General features: G+C 48.4%; 1 protein-coding gene across 1 annotated transcript in view; it reads right to left on the reverse strand.

Annotated features, from left to right (window-relative positions):
- The window catches only part of SETD2 (SET domain containing 2, histone lysine methyltransferase), a 134,556-nt gene extending 116,739 nt beyond the window's left edge, over window positions 1-17,817 (reverse strand). Inside the window, exon 1 of the mRNA XM_082259038.1 lies at window positions 17,169-17,817. Within this exon, the coding sequence (XP_082115164.1) occupies window positions 17,169-17,206 (38 nt within the window). The 5' untranslated portion in view covers window positions 17,207-17,817. The remainder of the gene's footprint in view (window positions 1-17,168) is intronic.
- Window positions 17,818-18,020: the final 203 nt, after the last annotated feature.

Consider the following 18,020-nt stretch of genomic DNA (forward strand, 5'->3'; position numbering starts at 1 on the left):
CCGGCAGACCTGATGTCCGCCGGCACTCGCGATTGTCTGTTGCAGCGGGAGAAAGGCAGGCGGCTAATGTAAACAAAGCCGCCTGTCATTCTCCCCTGTGTAAGAATGGAGATCACATGGTTCTGCTATGTAGGACCGTTGATCACTGTTCGTACACCTCAAGCCACAGCCAATCACAGTTAGAATCACGCCCCTAGGGACAGACATAACCCCTCCCTCTCAAAAAAAGTTAACCCTCCCCTGCCAGTGTCATTTTTACAGTAACAGTGCATATTATTAGCACTGATTACTGCAGTAATGTCACTGGTCCCCCCAAAAGTGTCAAAAATGTCAGTCAAGGGTCCGATCTGTCCGCCGCAATGTCGCAGTCCCGCAAAAAAAAAGAAAAAAAAAAATCGCAGGTCTCCGCCATTACTCTTTAAAAAAAAAAAAAATTACAAAAATCTTTCCCTTTGTTAGTAAACGCAATAACTTTTGTGCAAACCAATCAAATTACGCTTTTTGCGATTTTTTTTACCAAACATATGTAGCATAAAACAAATTGGCCTAAAACGTTAAAAAATTTTGATTTTTACATTTTTTTTGGGGAATTTCATATAAAAAGTGAAAAATATTGTTATTTTTTGCAAAATTGACGCTCTTCTGTTTGTCCCTCATGATCGGGCTGTGAAGTCGGTTCTCCCGGAGGGAGGGAGGGGGAATCTCTCTGGCTGGGGGCAGACGGAAACGCGGGAAGTGGGGGGTTACGCTGGGAGTTGTAGTCCTCTCCACCAGGCAGTTCCTTCGCACCGGAAGCACACTCCCAGTCCCCCACAATACACTTCCGCCCCACAGCACAGCGAACCAACCACATCGTGAGTAGCGGCACAGCGAACCAGGTGTGCAGGCACGCGTGATTGGTTCCCTGTGCCGCTGCTCACCGCTCAGTCAGGAGAGCTGCAGGACGCCGGACTTAACATGTGGGACGGATGTCAGGGCTGTATTCTTCTACCTTCACTGTGAGTCCTCAATATCGCATGATCCGGCGATGCGACTATAGGCCCACGCCCGCAGCACGATATTCGATGTTACATCGATTATCGTTCAGCCCTAGTGCTAACAATGGTTTACAACGCCATCCACAACTCTGCCCCCAGCAACATCACTAACCTGATTTCCAAATATCAACCAAGCCGCTCTCTTCGGTCCTCCCAAGACCTCCTGCTCTCTAGTTCCCTTGTCACCTCTTCCCATGCTCGCCTCCAGGATTTCTCCAGAGCCTCTCCCATTCTTTGGAACTCTCTACCCCAATCTGTCCGACTGTCCTCTAATCTATCCATCTTTAGACAATCCCTGAAAACCCTTCTCTTTAACCACTTAAGCCCCGGAAGATTTTACCCCCTTCCTGACCAGGGGGTATTTTGCGATTCGGCACTGCGTGACTTTAACGGACAATTGCGCGGTCGTGCGACGCTGTACCTAAACAAATTTGATGTCCTTTTTTTCCCACAAACAGAGCTTTCTTTTGGTGGTATTTGATCACCTGTGCGATTTTTTGATCATGCGCTATAAACAAAAAAAAAGAGCGTAAATTTTGCAAAAATAATATTTTTCACTTTTTTAATGAAACTCCCCCCCCCCAAAAAAATGTAAAAAATCAAAATTTAACATTTTAGGCCATTTTTTTTTTACCATATGTTTGGTAAAAAAAAAAAAAAAATTAATAAGTGTATTTTGATTGGTTTGCGCAAAGGTTATTGAGTTTACTAACAAAGGGAAAGATTTTTGTCATTTTTGTTGTTTTTTTTTTTAACGCGTAATGGCGGCGATCTGCGATTTTTTTTGCGGGACTGCGACATTGCGGCGGACCAATCGGACCCTTGACTGACATTTTTGACACTTTTGGGGGTACCAGTGACATTACTACAGTAATCAGTGCTATAAATATGCACTGTTACTGTAAAAATGACACTGGCAGGGAAGGGGTTAACTTTATTGGAGAGGGAGGTTAAGTGTGTCACTAGGGGCGTGATTCTAACTGTGATTGGCTGTGGCTACTAGTGTAAGAACAGAGATCAATGGTCCTACATAGTAGAACTGTCTGATCTCCATTCATACACAGGGGAGAATGACAGGCGGCTTTGTTTACATCAGCCGCCTGCCTTTCTTCCGGTGTAACGGAAGATCGGGTCCGCCCGGCACACGCGCGGGGAGGGTCTGTGACCGCGCCTCCGGCGGCGTGCGCTCGCTCCCCAGAGCCTCACAGGCTAGCGACGTAGCCCTACGTCGCTTTGCCTGTGAGGGGCTGACTGCCGACGTAAATAGTCGTGCGGCGATCGGCAAGTGGTTAAAGAAGCCTACCCGGCTACTAACTAATACACTGTTTCACTTGCTCCATCAGCTCATCCCCCACAGCTATTGCCTTTTGTATCAATTGCCCTCCCTTTTAGATTGTAAGCTCTAACGAGCGGGGCCCTCTGATTCCTTTTGTTCCAAATTGTATTGCAACTGTAATGTCTGCCTTCATATTGTAAAGCGCTGCGCAAACTGTTGGCGCTATATAAATCCTGTATAATAATAATAACTTCCGCCTGAACGCATTTTTTTAGTTCAAAAAAATTCCACTAAACGCAACTGCCTCTAAAGGACTATAAACTCCTCAGTGCACATGGACAGATAAGATAACAGAGGAAAGTTCAGGGGGCTGCTGAAAGAAAAAAAAAAAAAAAACGCCCAACTGCTCCCAAATGTCAGTTTATCAGCCGCAACGGACATGAGGCCTAAGGGGTGTCTGGAGTTTTTTTAATTTTATGCCTCTAAACGCCCCTCCATGTTAGACGGTCCATGCATGCTGCAGGCGTTTGAAGGCAGGAAACAACAAAAAAAAAAAAGGCCAACTGCCGCCATGTCCATGAGCAGCAGAGTTCGGACAATACTAGACAGCGCTTGGCGGTAAATTCATCTCAATTGGCAAAAATAAATAATTTTTCTCTTCGATCAAATTAATCCATGCCCAAGCGTTCGAAGCACCTGGAAGAGATAACACGGGGGGGGGGGGGGGGGGGGGCTGAGATATTATGTCTCCATGCAGGGGTCATGTATTAGGGCCCCTTTCACACATGCTGTCCATTTTTCATCCATCCGTTGACGGATGAAAAAACGGACATCAATGCATCTCTATGAAAAAACGGATGATCCTCAGTTAACCTCAGTTTCCGTCAATGTCAGTTTTTTTGAATGGATAAATGCCCTATTTTTCAACCGTCAAAAAAACGGATCAGACGAAAAACGGATGACAACGGATGACAACGGGTGAAAAACGGATGAAAAACAGATAACAATGGATGACAAACTGACGCATTTTGACGTGACTGAACTGATGAACTTGATTTCCGCTGTACCCAAATTAAATTGATGTCCTTTTTTTCCCACAAATAGAGATTTCTTTTGGTGGTATTTGATCACCTCTGCGTTTACTTTTTGCTCTATAAACAAAAAAAAAAAAAAAAAAAAGCGGCAATTTTGAAAAAATATATACATACACACACACATACTATATATATATATATATATATTAGTGGTCGACCAATATCAGTTTTTTACCACTGATACCGATATTTTGGTCATCGGGTATCGGTCGATATTTTCGATTATTAATTTTTTATTTATTTTAATGTCTACAGGTACTGTGGTGCAGCGATCTGGGGATCTAAAAGACCCAAAACCCCTCCTCTGCACTTAAAAGCATTCAAAATGCCAAGTTTGGCTGTTTTTGAATGCTGTAGGTTTTTGAGTTCGGCGCGCCAGTACCCGGAAATGATGTCATGACATCACTTCCGGGTACTTGGCGGTGCCGAATTCAAAGAAATGGAGACCCGGTCAGACGGCGGCGGTGAAGATAGGATGCCCCGGCCGGTCTCCTGGTGGGACAGGAGACCTGGGCGAGCCGCGGAAGGTGGTGTGTGGGGGGTGGGGGTTGGGACGTCCCCTCCCGCTCCTTGTAATGACAGCCGAGCGGCTTCTCAGCCACATCGGTTGTCATTACAAGACAGCCGACCGTTGGCTTTGGACGTCGGTATCGGGGTGATGCCTCTAGCTGCAGGCATTACTCCGGTACAAGCACTTTCCCGAAATATCGGCAATATTGGTAAAGCAGAAGGCCGATTCCGATATATCGGCCCTCGATATATTGGTTTTGCTGATAAACGGTCAATCTCTAATATACACACACACACATAAAATTATATATATATATATATATATAGCTGCACGATTAATCGTATGAAAATCGCGATCTCGATTCACCCCCCCCCCTGACGATCTAAACCTGACATATGCTCGATTCTTTGCATAGCTGAGGGAGCAGAGAAAACAGCTGTGGAAAACTCCCAGTAACTATAAACAAAATGATTACATTGTATCTTTCCTCCCGCAAACACCTATCAGCATTAAGGCTACATTCACACCTGAGCGTAGCGTTTTTCGCGCGTTTTTTACCGCGATTTTACCGCGATTTTTGCAGCGTTTTTTACCGCGATTTTTGTGCAGGCGTTTTTAGATTGAATAGAGATCAATGGAAAACGCCTGTAATCTGCCCAAAAAGAAGCTCATGTACTTTTTTGAGTGTTGGGCGTTTTGTATACAGCTTCAAAACGCTCAGATGTGAACAGGGGCCATTGAAATGAATAGGATTTGTCTTGTTGGGCGTTTTGAGAGCTGATCCTAGAGCAGAAAAACGCCCCAAAAACGCCCCAAAACGCCTAGATGTGAACGGAGCCTAAGTCTCCCAGTAACTATAAACAAAATGATTACATTGTATCTTTTCCTTCCCTCTGCCAGGGAGAAAGGAAGTTTAACCTCTTAAAGACTGGATCTTTTTCTGACATTTGTTGCTTGCAAGTTAAAATCTGTTTTTTTTTTTTGCTAGAAAAGTACTTAGAACCCCCAAACATTTTATATATTTTTTTAGTAGAGACCCTACAGAATAAAATGGCGATTGTTGTAATATTTTATGTCACACTGTATTTGCGCAGCAGTCTTTCAAACGCAATTAATAAACTTTAATGAATAAAAAAAAAAAAACGTAACAGTAAAGTTATCCCAATTTTTTTTTGTTACACAGAGAATCGTGAGAGAATCGTGATCTTTATTCCAAGCTAAAAAATCGTGATTCTCATTTTGGCCAGAATCGTGCAGCTCTATATATTTATTTATATATAATAGGATCGACTGATTATCGGCAATGTCGATATATCAGGGGCCGATATGCACTTTCCCTCATATATCGGAATCGGCCCCCGGAGGTTGCCAATATTTTGGGAAAGTGCTGTACCTGCAGGTAGAGGCATCACCCGGTACCGGCATCCATAGCCGACGGTTGGCTGTCTTTGTAATGACAACCGATGCGGCTGAGGAGCCACTCAGCTGTCATTACGAGGGGGAGGGGACGCCCCCCTCCCGCCACCTTTCGTGGCTTGCCCGGGTCTCCCGTCCCACCAGGAGACCCGGGCAACCAGCCTGCACGGCCGCCGAAGAGAAGACCCGATCAAAGCCGCATTCAGCTCTAATCGGGTCTCCATGTAAAAAACCCAGAAGTGATGTCATGACATCACTTCCAGGTAAACGGCGCCAAATTCAAAAAAATTACAGCATTCAAAACAACCAAACTTGGCGTTTTGAATGCTTTTAAGGGCCAAAGGAGGGGTTTGGGGTCTTTTAGATCCCCCCGATCCCTCCACAATAGTAAAAAAAATAAAAAAATGTTTTTAAATATCTGAAAATATCGGCCAATACCGATATCCGATGACCAAAATATCGGTATCGGCACTAAAAATAAAACGATATCAGTCGATCATTAACATATACACACAAAGCCAGTGGTGATCAAATACCAGCAAAAAAAAAAAAAAACCTCTCTATTTGTGTGGAAAAAAAAAATGATAATGTAATTTGGGAAGTGTTGCATGACTGTGCAATTACCAGCGCTGACAATTTAAAAAAAAATGTCCTGGTTATGAATGGGGGGGAAAACCTTCCAGAGCTGAAGTGGTTAAAGTATAACCAAAAGGCAAAACTGTTTGTAGTTCTGTAGGAGATGGAGAGGGATTAGAACCCCTGTCAGGTCTTTACTGCTGTCTATGCAATAGCTGCCCATGACTCAGCCTTCCATCGCTATGTAAAGCAATCCAAGCGGTCATTGGCAGTTTTTTATTTTTTGTGCTATTGGGGTGAAACAGGAGTTTTCTCTAACCGCTTCCTGCAGAAGCACGAAGAATATGAAGAAAGGCAACAGAGGAGGAGGGGAGACCAACTTATCAGTTTGCTGCAGGCCAACTACATGAAGCTGTTCAAAAAGTGTAATGGAGGCCAAAACATTTCCAGTTTTCAGGCCTCGTTCAGTTGAGCATGCGGGGGATGGACATGAACGGGCTGGGCTCTGCACCAACACGGCTGTCTAATTAGGAGCAGTGGATTTGTCCGTGCAGCCGCTGCATCCCAACTGATCAGAATGGGGCTGCCTGCAGGGGGAGGGGAGGAGGGAACACCTGAGCACTCGCCATGCAGGTAAACTCCTCACACGGATGTACGCTGCACGAGACCCTTGACTGACAAAGATTTGAACCTCTGTTGGGTTTTTATTGCTGCATGCATTCCCCCCACAAATAGAGATTTCTTTTGATGCTATTTGATCACCTCTGCAGTTTTTTTTTGTGACATAAATTAAAAAAAAAAAAAAAAAAAAAAAGAAGGACTAGCAATTTTGAAAAAAACATTTTTTAACTTTGGTTTTAAAACATATTCAATTAAAAAAAAAAAAAAAATTATATAAAAAAAATATATATATACACACACACACACACACATACATATATATATATATATATATATATATATATATATATATATATATATATATATATATATATATATATATATATATATATATATATATATATCATACATACATACATACACACAGATATAGAGATATATATATATATATATATATATATATATATATATATATATATATATATATATAAAATAATATAAAATAATATAAATATAAAATAATAGAATATAAATATAATAGAATATAAATATAATAGAATATAAATATAATATATATATATATATATATATATATATTTTATATTGGCTTTGGTAGAAGAAAATCCCAATAAGTGTATATAGATTGGTTTGTGTTAAAGTTATTGAGTCTACAAACTATGGAATTTTTTTTTTAATACTACTAATGGCGGCCATCAGCAACTTATATTGGGACTGCGATAGTGCTACAGGAAATCTGACACTAACTGACTGACACCGACACCAATACAGTGATCAGTGATAGTACTATACATGGTCACTGTACTAATGACACTGTCTGGGAAATGGTTAACATCTATGGGGGGGGGGTGGAGGAATCAAGGGGTTAAATGTGTGCAGACTTTCCAAATAGATCTCCAAAGGCCCTTTCACGCGGGTTTTCCGATCCGGTCCCTGTCAGTTTTTCAGGCGGTCCGGATTGGATGCTCCATGCACCTCTATGGAGCAGCGGATGTCAGCGGTGACATCTCCACTGACGCTCACTGCTATGCGATCCGATCCATGAAATCCAGACAGATGGAAACCCTATTTTCCATCCGTCTGTTGGATTGGATCGGATGGGATCGGACAGGCAGTCTGTTTTCGTCTGATCTCCCACAGAGGAGAGCGGGGATCTGACAGCTCTGTTTCAGCATAGTGAGCGGAGACGGAGCTGTCATCCGCCTGCTCAGCGGGGATCAACAGATCGCTCCCAGCTGAGCAAAGTCCACCGGGCAGAAAGCCCAAGTGAACGGACCCTAAGCTTCTCATCCCTGCTTTGCAGAGATAAGAAACCCAGACATCGCTACCTCTGTACAGAGCTCTGTGTTTGTTTACCAACACAGAGCTCTGGGCTGTGATTGGACGCAGCTGATCAGCAGGTCCCAGCCGTGACTGAATCATTGCCCAGGACCTGATGACAGACTCCCACTTTGTACAATCACGGCGGGTGCCAACGAGGGGGGGGGGGGGGGTTTAGGCATGCATGTGCCCTAAACCCAGGAGAAGGTAGCGAGGTACAGGTACACTGCTTTTCCTACAGTGCTTGCTCACCCACTGTACATTGTTGGCGGGCGGTCACAGAGTGGTTAATAGAGGGCGGTCCCACGTACATTGTTGGCAGGCGGGCACACGTACATTGTCACCGGGCACACAGTGGTTAATGCAGGGCGGGCACACGTACATTGTCGGCGGGCAGCCACACAGTGGTTAATGCAGGGTGGTCACATGTACATTATTGGCGGGCGGTCACACAATGGTTATCAGAGGGCGGTCACACGTACATTGTTGGTGGAAGTCACACAGTGGTTAATGCAGGGAGGTCACACGTACATTGGCTCCGGGGCGGGCACACGTACATTGTCGGCAGGCGGGGGCACGTACATTGTCGGCAGGCGGGGGCACGTACATTGTCGGCAGGCGGGCACACGTACATTGCTGGCGGGCGTTCACGTACACTGCTGGCGGGCGTTCACGTACACTGCTGGCGGGCGTTCACGTACACTGCTGGCGGGCGTTCACGTACACTGCTGGCGGGCGTTCACGTACACTGCTGGCGGGCGTTCACGTACACTGCTGGCGGGCGTTCACGTACACTGCTGGCGGGCGTTCACAAAGTGGTAATACAGAAGAGACATACTGGGGGAGATTTGATAAAACTGGTGCAGCTCTGCATAGAAACCAATCAGCTTCCAGATTTTATGGTCAAAGCCTAATTAAACAAGCTGAGGTTAGAAGCCGATTGGCTGCCATGCACAGCTGCACCAGATTCTGAGTGCTCCAGTTTTTGTAAATCCCTCCCCCCACCACCACTAGATTTCTTCTGCATTAACCCCATTTGCATGTCCCTAAGTTGTAAGGACCTGACAGCTTGGGGGGGGGGGGGTTACAAATGTGTGGATTGTGTGTAAATCTGACAGACTCCTGCCTGTCTGCTTACACCCCCCCCACCCCCACTATGCCAGTCCCAGGCTAAGCTTGCCCATATGCAGGCCTGGGACTAACATAGTGGGTACTTCTGGGTGGGGGGGGGAGGGAGCAGAGCGGACACACGTCGGCTCCCCTCCTCGTTACTGACCTTTTTTGTCGCCTACGATGGCTTCTTTTTTTAAACTGTAAACAATGTAAGTTGCACACAAGATCCCCGCCCCCTCTAAAAAATTCCACCTCCACCTATACACACGTACGAACGTAAACACGGAGGGGGGGGGGCGCCTGCTATTGAAAACGCTGACTGCCATACACGTTACTTATCGCTGCGCACGCCAAAGTGAATTCTAACAAAAGACCTCCTCTGTAACACTAAACTGATCCCCTATGGGGGGGCTTTTAAAATGCCACCTATGGAAAATTTAGGGTACTAAAGTTGGTCACCATTTCACGGGCGCACCCCAATTTAATTGTTTGACATGTTGGGTATCCATTTACTCAGTGCGACCCCAGCTTTTATATTTCACCAAAAAATTGGGTAATTTTTGGAGTTTGTGTGCCCTAAAAATAACTTCTGGACCGGAAGAATTTACCCCCCCCCCTTAATGACTAGGCCACATTTTGCGATTCGGCACTGCGTTACTTTAACGGACAATTTCACGGTCGTGCGACGCTGTACCCAAATAAAATCAATGTCCTTTTTTTCCCCACAAACAGAGCTTTCTATTGGTGGTATTTGATCACCTGTGCGATTTTTACTTATTGCTCTATAAACATAAAGGTGCGACAATTCTGAAAAAAATATATGCATATTTTTCACTTTTTGCTAAACATTGGCCAAAAATAAATAAATAATTTAAAAATCTAAATTTTTATCATTTTTGGCCAATTTGTTTTCGGCTACATATTTTTGGTATAAAAAGAAAAAAAATCCCAGTAGGCGTATTTTGATTGGTTTGAGCAAAAGTTATTGCGTCTACAAACTATGGGAAAGATTTCTGTCATTTTTATTTTTTTGGTGGCGATCTACGATTTTTAGTGGGACTGCGACATTGCGGAGGACAGATCGGACCCCTGACTGACATTTTTGACACTTTTTGTGGAGGACCAGTGACATTACTACAGTAATCAGTGCTATAAATATGCACTGTTACTGTAATAATGACACTGGCAGGGAAGGGGTTAACCCTGTGGGTGATCAAGGGGTTAAATGTGAGCCTAGGGGAGTGATTCTAACTGGGGGGGCGTGGCTTGTGAAATGACAGAGACATGTGATCCTATATAGAAGGATCACAGGGGCTCTATGATCATTCCAGGGTTAACCCAGGAGAGATCAAGGGGTTAAATGTGAGCCTAGGGGAGTGATTCTAACTGGGGGGGGGGGGCGTGGCTTGTGAAATGACATAGAGACATGTGATCCTATATAGAAGGATCACAGGGGCTCTATGATCATTCCAGGGTTAACCCAGGAGAGATCAAGGGGTTAAATGTGAGCCTAGGGGAGTGATTCTAACTGGGGGGGGGGGGGGGCGTGGCTTGTGAAATGACATAGAGACATGTGATCCTATATAGAAGGATCACAGGGGCTCTATGATCATTCCAGGGTTAACCCAGGAGAGATCAAGGGGTTAAATGTGAGCCTAGGGGAGTGATTCTAACTGGGGGGGGGGGGGGGCGTGGCTTGTGAAATGACATAGAGACATGTGATCCTATATAGAAGGATCACAGGGGCTCTATGATCATTCCAGGGTTAACCCAGGAGAGATCAAGGGGTTAAATGTGAGCCTAGGGGAGTGATTCTAACTGGGGGGGGGGGGGGGCGTGGCTTGTGAAATGACATAGAGACATGTGATCCTATATAGAAGGATCACAGGGGCTCTATGATCATTCCAGGGTTAACCCAGGAGAGATCAAGGGGTTAAATGTGAGCCTAGGGGAGTGTTTCTAACTGGGGGGGGCGTGGCTTGTGAAATGACATAGAGACATGTGATCCTATATAGAAGGATCACAGGGGCTCTATGATCATTCCAGGGTTAACCCAGGAGAGATCAAGGGGTTAAATGGGTCCCTAGGGGGTGCTTTCTATCTGTGTGTGGGATGGGCTTATGGAATTAACACAGATCTGTGTTCCTAAATAGGAGGATCGCAGGAGCTCTGCGTTCATTCCAGAGAGAACAATGGTCTGCTGTGTTTACGTTCTCTCTCCACAGGGAGCGATCGCGGGTGTGCGGCGGCAATCGCGGCCGCTGGCCCTGTGAATCAGTTTCCCTGCTGGCGAATGGGTCCCCCGCATGCCGCCGGATCACTACAGGATCGCTCCCGCGAACCGCGCCTGGCGGCTGGTTGGCAAGTGGTTAAAGTGGGATAAAAAAATAAAAAAATGAATGGACTCACTGCACGGAAGTGATATCATCTTGGCCCAGCCAATGAAAATGGCCGAAGATCAGTACCTGCAGCAGAACACACCATTGCAATGCAGCAAAGAATGTTACACACATTGGTGCAATGCAGTGCAAAGGATTCAGAATATCACCCCCCAAGCGCCTCATCTATGGAGATGTCCATGCACAAAGCTTGATTATTCTAATGCTTTGGGACAGCCCATTAAAATGAACAGGGGGGTCCCAAAAGTAAGGCCCCCATGGGCCACTTCCGGCTCGCTGGGGACCTTTTGTTTTCTGGCCCACAGCTTGAGCCCCCAGAATCACTGCACCGTTGGTCTCTGCTCAAGCTATGTCGGATTGCAGGTCCGCCCGCGTCACCGCATTGTCGGTTGCTAGGGCCGCCTGCTGGCCTGGCAACCAATGAAGTACTTCAATGCAGACCTGCACAATCCAGACTACATCAGTGTCCTTAAAGCGGAGTTCCAGCCATTCACTCACCTGTCCAACGGTCCAGCGATGCGGCCGCCCGAAGCCTCGATCCTCTCCCTCGGCGCCGGCATCACTGCTGTGGGCACCCGGCTGTGACAGTTTGCGGCTTCACAGCCGGGTACCCACTGCGCATGCGCAAGTCGCGCTGCGCGCCGTGATTGGCCGGCAATCTTCTGGGACCTCTGACGTGTCCCAGAAGATTGCAGGGAGGGAGGGGGAGAGGAGAACTTCCGTTCAGGGCGCCGCGGCGCTCCAAGCGGAAGTGGGAGCGGGTACCTGTCAAAACTAGGTACCCGCTCCCCCCCCCCCCAAAAAATGACATGCCAAATGTGGCATGTCAGGGGGTTAGAATACCTAAAGCGGAAGTTCCGCTTTTGGGTGGAACTCCGCTTTAAAGAGGAAGTGAACTTCCACCGATTGTACCTATAGGTAACCCTATAATAAAGTACTTACCTTACCTGCACCGTTTAGGAGATACAGTATCTCCCAAAAGTAAGTACACCCCTCAGGTCTTTGATCTGGCTTCAGGTTGGACAGTGCGGCAACCAGATCAGCCAGGAGTGGTGGCAGATTCTCTCCAACAATGACGCCGAAACCGAGCGGTAAGAAAAGATAACGGACATAATCTGACACTGCTAACCAGCTCATGGGGTGCACTGACTTTTGTTGCCAGCGGTTTAGACATTAATGGCTGTGTGTTGAGGTATTTTGAGGGGACAGTAAATTTACACTGTTATACAAGCTGTACACTCACTACTTTACATTGTAGCAAAGTGTCATTTCTTCAGTGTTGTCACATGAAAAGATAGAATAAAAGATTTACATAAATGTGAGGGGTGTACTTACTTTTGTGAGATACTGTACTTTACTGCCAATGACGTCATCAGCGCATGCGCTCTGAAGGAACGACCACCCGTGCCGTTTGTTCAGAGCCCTGTGCGGTGACCGGCGGCTCCCGCGGGAGTGACGCCACAAGGCTCCGGCCAGGCGCACAGCCGGAGTCGGCGAACCCAGAATGAAGAGGGAAGAAGATGGATGCGGTCTCTAAGGGCTTCATTTGCAGGTAAGTGTCACAGAATGTGCTAGTATGCATTGCATACTAGCACATTATGCCTTTACTTTACAGGTCAGGGAAAAAAAGCCGGGACTTTACTTCCTCTATAAGCCCCGATTCACACCGCTGCAACCTGACACGAATCTTGACCGCTCCAAATCACATGACAAGTCGCCCCTCTATTGTCGGCAATGGAACTGTTCAAATCATGTGACTGACTTTGCTGTGAAAAAAAAAAATGACCTGCACTATTTTTTTGCAATTTCCGGTGCGACTTGCATAGACGCCTTTGCATGAAGTCTCACCGGTGTCAGCCAAGTTGCACCTGAAGTCACACTGACCTGCGGCACAGAAATTGTGCGATTTGAAGCAAAGTCGCAACAATTTCAAAGTTGGACTCAGCGTGAACAGGGGCTTCCCGCTGTCAATTCGTAGACAAAGTATCTCAGGAGTCGGGAGGTGCAGCAGATCTGCAAGCCGGTCTAAACTGTCAAGGACATTGATGTAAATGAGACCCATATACTGGGGGGGGGGGGGGGGGGGGGGTTCAGCGGATACATACATCAGGGATTGCGTTATTCTGATGGGGACACAAATGTGCGACGGGCCCTCTGGCGGGGGACACAAATGTGAGACGGGCCCTCTCACGGGGGACACAAATGTGCGACGGGCCCTCTGACGGGGGGAGGGGGACAAAAATGTGAGACGGGCCCTCTGACGGGGGACACAAATGTGAGACGGGCCCTCTCACGGGGGACACAAATGTGAGACGGCCCCTCTCACGGGGGACACAAATGTGAGACGGCCCCTCTCACGGGGGACACAAATGTGAGACGGGCCCTCTCACGGGGGACACAAATGTGAGACGGGCCCTCTCACGGGGGACACAAATGTGAGACGGCCCCTCTCACGGGGGACACAAATGTGAGACGGCCCCTCTCACGGGGGACACAAATGTGAGACGGGCCCTCTCACGGGGGACACAAATGTGAGACGGGCCCTCTCACGGGGGACACAAATGTGAGACGGGCCCTCTGACGGGGGGGGGGGGGGACACAAATGTGCAACGGGCCCTCTGACGAGGGGGGGGCGGGGACACAAATGTGTGACGGGCCCTCTGACGGGGGGGGGGGGACACAAATGTGAGACGGGCCCTCTGACGGGGGGGGGGGGGGGGGGGACACAAATGTGAGACGGGCCCTCTGACGGGGGGGGGGGGGGGGGGACACAAATGTGCGACAGGCCCTCTGACGGGGGGGGGGGGGGGGACGACACAAATGTGCGACAGGCCCTCTGACGGGGGGGGGGGGACACAAATGCGTGACGGGCCCTCTGACGGGGGGGGGGGGGGACACAAATGTGAGACGGGCCCTCTGACGGGGGGGGGGGGGGGGACACAAATGTGCGACAGGCCCTCTGACGGGGGGGGGGGGGGACACAAATGTGCGACAGGCCCTCTGACGGGGGGGGGGGGGACACAAATGCGTGACGGGCCCTCTGACGGGGGGGGGGGGGGACACAAATGTGTGACGGGCCCTCTGACGGGGGGGGGGACACAAATGTGTGACGGGCCCTCTGACGGGGGGGGGGGGGGACACAAATGTGTGACGGGCCCTCTGACGGGGGGGGGGGGGGGGGACACAAATGTGTGACGGGCCCTCTGACGGGGGACACAAATGTGCGACGGGCCCTCTGACGGGGGACACAAATGTGCGACATTCACGCTCCAAAATAAATAGAACGCATCATCCCCCGGGCACGGACGCAAACCTACTGGGATCTGCTCCTCCCTGCAGGAACCAGATAATAACAGGCTGCCCTTCTGGGTCCCCCCCCCCCCCCCAATATCCAACAAGCTTTAATGGAAAGTGATGCACACTCACAAAGCCAGACCCTTTTGTAGCACATCGCTCACCACCAGACCTTTTCCTCTATTCGACAGGTTTCTCCCCAACAGGGGCTTAGTCAGGTCTAAGGGCTTAAAAACACCAGCAAGCCCTGCTGATTGCACATCTTTTTTTTTTTAATCCAACAAGCTTTATTGAAAGTGACGCACACTCACACTGCCAGACCCTTTCTTCTATCCCACGCATTTCTCCCCAAACAGGGGCTTAATTATGTCTAAGAGCTCGCCCACATGAACAGGCCTTGCCGATTGCACGGCTGCTGGGAGTAAACCGCGCCAACCCCAGCAAATGGCACCCTTTTTTTTTCTTTTTTGGTTACAACTTTATTAAAATATGACAAAACACAATCATCCCCAGCATTGAGCATTTAATCCTTGCAGGGTTGGAGCTCCCACTACAAGAGTATTTTTTTGTATTATTGCACGAATATGTACCAACATTACATCGGGACACCACAGTAATCCACTACGTGTGCCACTCAGAACGGGACGACACAGTGGCATAGTGGTTGGCACTTCTACCTTGCAGCACTGGGGTCCTCGGTTTCAGTCTGAGCCAGGGATGAGCTCAGGTGTGTTTGGAGTTCTACAGCGAGCATGCCAGGAAGCCGCCACCTGTACAAGGGGTGGGCAAGGAGCAGCTGCTCGGAGACAATGAATCAGGGGGGCAATTTCAGGGTGGTACACCCATTCTAAGGCACACGTTACCAGTGGCATAGTGGTTGGCACTTTTACCTTTCCGCACTGGGGTCCTCGGTTTCAGTCTGAGCCAGGGATGAGCTCAGGTGTTTTTAGAGTTCTACAGCGAGCCGTCACCTGTACTCAGGGGTGGGCAGGAAGAGCAGCTGCCTCGGGGACAGTGAATCAGGGGGGCAATTTCAGGGTGGTACACCCATTCTAAGGCACACGTTACCAGTGGCATAGTGGTTGGCACTTTTACCTTGCAGCACTGGGGTCCTCGGTTTCAGCCAGGGATGAGCTCAGGTGAGTTTGGAGTTCTACGTCACCTGTACAAGGGGTGGGCAAGGAGAAGCAGCTGCCCCAGGGACAATGAATCAGGGGGGCAATTTCAGGGTGGTACACCCATTCTAAAGCACACGTTACCAGTGGCATAGTGGTTGGCACTTTTACCTTGGAGCACTGGGGTCCTCGGTTTCAGTCTGAGCCAGGGATGAGCTCAGGGGTGTTTAGAGTTCTACAGCGAGCCGTCACCTGTACAAGGGGTGGGCATAGCATCTGCCCCAGGGATAGTGAATTTCAGGGTTGTACACCCATTCTAAGGCATACGTTAACAGTGACATAGTGGTTGGCACTTTTACCTTTCAGCACTGGGGTTCTACAGCGAGCATGCCAGGAACCCGTCACCTGTACAAGGGGTGGGGCAAGGGGTGGGCAAGGAGGAGCATCTGCCCCAGAGACAGTGAATCAGGGGGGCAATTTCAGGGTGGTACACCCATTCTAAGGCATGTATTAATAATGGGGGAGGGGCGCAGTTCAGCATCCTTGCCCTGGAGGCTGAACGACCCCGGTACTGCCCATACTGTGCCAATTATAAGCAGCAGAGGCATTCTTTGCATGTGTGCAGCTAATGCCCTGGCTGCAGATGATTGGCCCAGTACAGGTGACGGCTTCCTGGCGTTACTCGCTCTAGGACTCCAAACAAACCTGAGCTCATCCCTTGTCCCAACCAGGTCCCTATCTGCATGGAGTTTGCATGTCCTCACTGTGCGTCTGTGGGCTTCCTCTGGTTCCTCCAGTTTCCACCATGCTGGCAGGTTGACTGGCTCCTGACTAACATTGCCCCTACAATAGGTCTACTGAGCATGCCCAAGATGGCCGCCTCACCCACAGCAGATAAAGAACTTTAAATGTTAAGGTTAAAAAAAAAAAATACAATTCCAAAGCAGTTGTAAATATTGCAAAGAGTGTTACAAAAACCGCAGATCAAACCTTGAAGGACCCCCCCCCCCCCCCCCCAGTCCATGCTGACTTCAGTAGGACCTCCAGATGATGCACCAGAAGGTTCTGCCCATTGCTCATAGGTCACTCAATGTTTACACTGAAAGCTGGGAGCGCTTGGAAGGAAAACCTGAATGTTGTCACCAGACCTCCAGCTGAGAGTCTGCAGAACAAGTTTTCAAGCCCCCCCCCCCACTCCATGCCTCCCATCCCCCCTCATGGTGTTTGTAAGCACATGGAAGGCCCTTACTTCCACATTACCTGACAAGCATGCCTGGCATGCAGCAGTGTCCTGTGGAAGAAGGGGGCTGGGTGGTGTGTTGTGTGGGGTGTTGTGGGGTGATGGGACGTGGGGGGGTCACCTGATGTTGGGTATACTCACTCAGTTGGGTGTTCCGGGTCATAAAAATCCCCCATTGCTGCTGGTGGTGGAGCAATACATCCAGATGGAGAGGTGGTCAGAGGATCCTGGACACACAGATGTGATGTGGGGACTCCAGATTCGGGGTATGACGGCTCCAGGACTTCAGATGTTGGGGTGCAGAGGATGATCTCTGGACAGGGCAGATGAGAAGCCGCAGGTAGACTTTAGATGTTGGGGTGCAGAGGGTGGTCTCTGGATGTGACAGTTGAGAAGCAGTGATTAAGACTCCAGATGTTGGGGTTCAGAGGGTGGTCTCTGGGTACGACAGTTGAAAAGCAGCAGGTAGACTTAAGATGTTGGGGTGCAGAAGGTGGTCTCTGAAAAAGGACAGTTGAGAAGCAGCAGGTAGACTTAAGATGTTGGGGTTTAGAGGGTGGTCTCTAGATACAACAGTTGAGAAGCAGCAGGTAGACTCCAGATATTGGGGTTCAGAGGGTGATCTCTAAAAAGGACAGTTGAGAAGCAGCAGGTAGACTTAAGATGTTGGGGTGCAGAGGGTCTTCTCTAGATACAACAGTTGAGAAGCAGCGATTAGACTCCAGATACGAGAGATGGCAGCAAGGTGTAAACAAAGCTCACGTTTGGTAAATCCAGATATTGGGGTTCAGAGGGTGATCTCTAGATACAACAGTTGAGAAGCAGCGGGTAGACTCCAGATGTTGGGGCTCAGAGGGTGATCTCTAGATACGACAGTTGAGAAGCAGCAGGTAGACTTAAGATGTTGGGGTGCAGAAGGTGGTCTCTGAATAGAACAGTTGAGAAGCAGCAGGTAGACTTAAGATGTTGGGGTGCAGAGGGTGATCTCTG

Source organism: Pelophylax lessonae, assembly GCF_965119305.1.
Source record: "Pelophylax lessonae genome assembly, chromosome: 5".
NCBI lineage: Eukaryota > Metazoa > Chordata > Amphibia > Anura > Ranidae > Pelophylax > Pelophylax lessonae.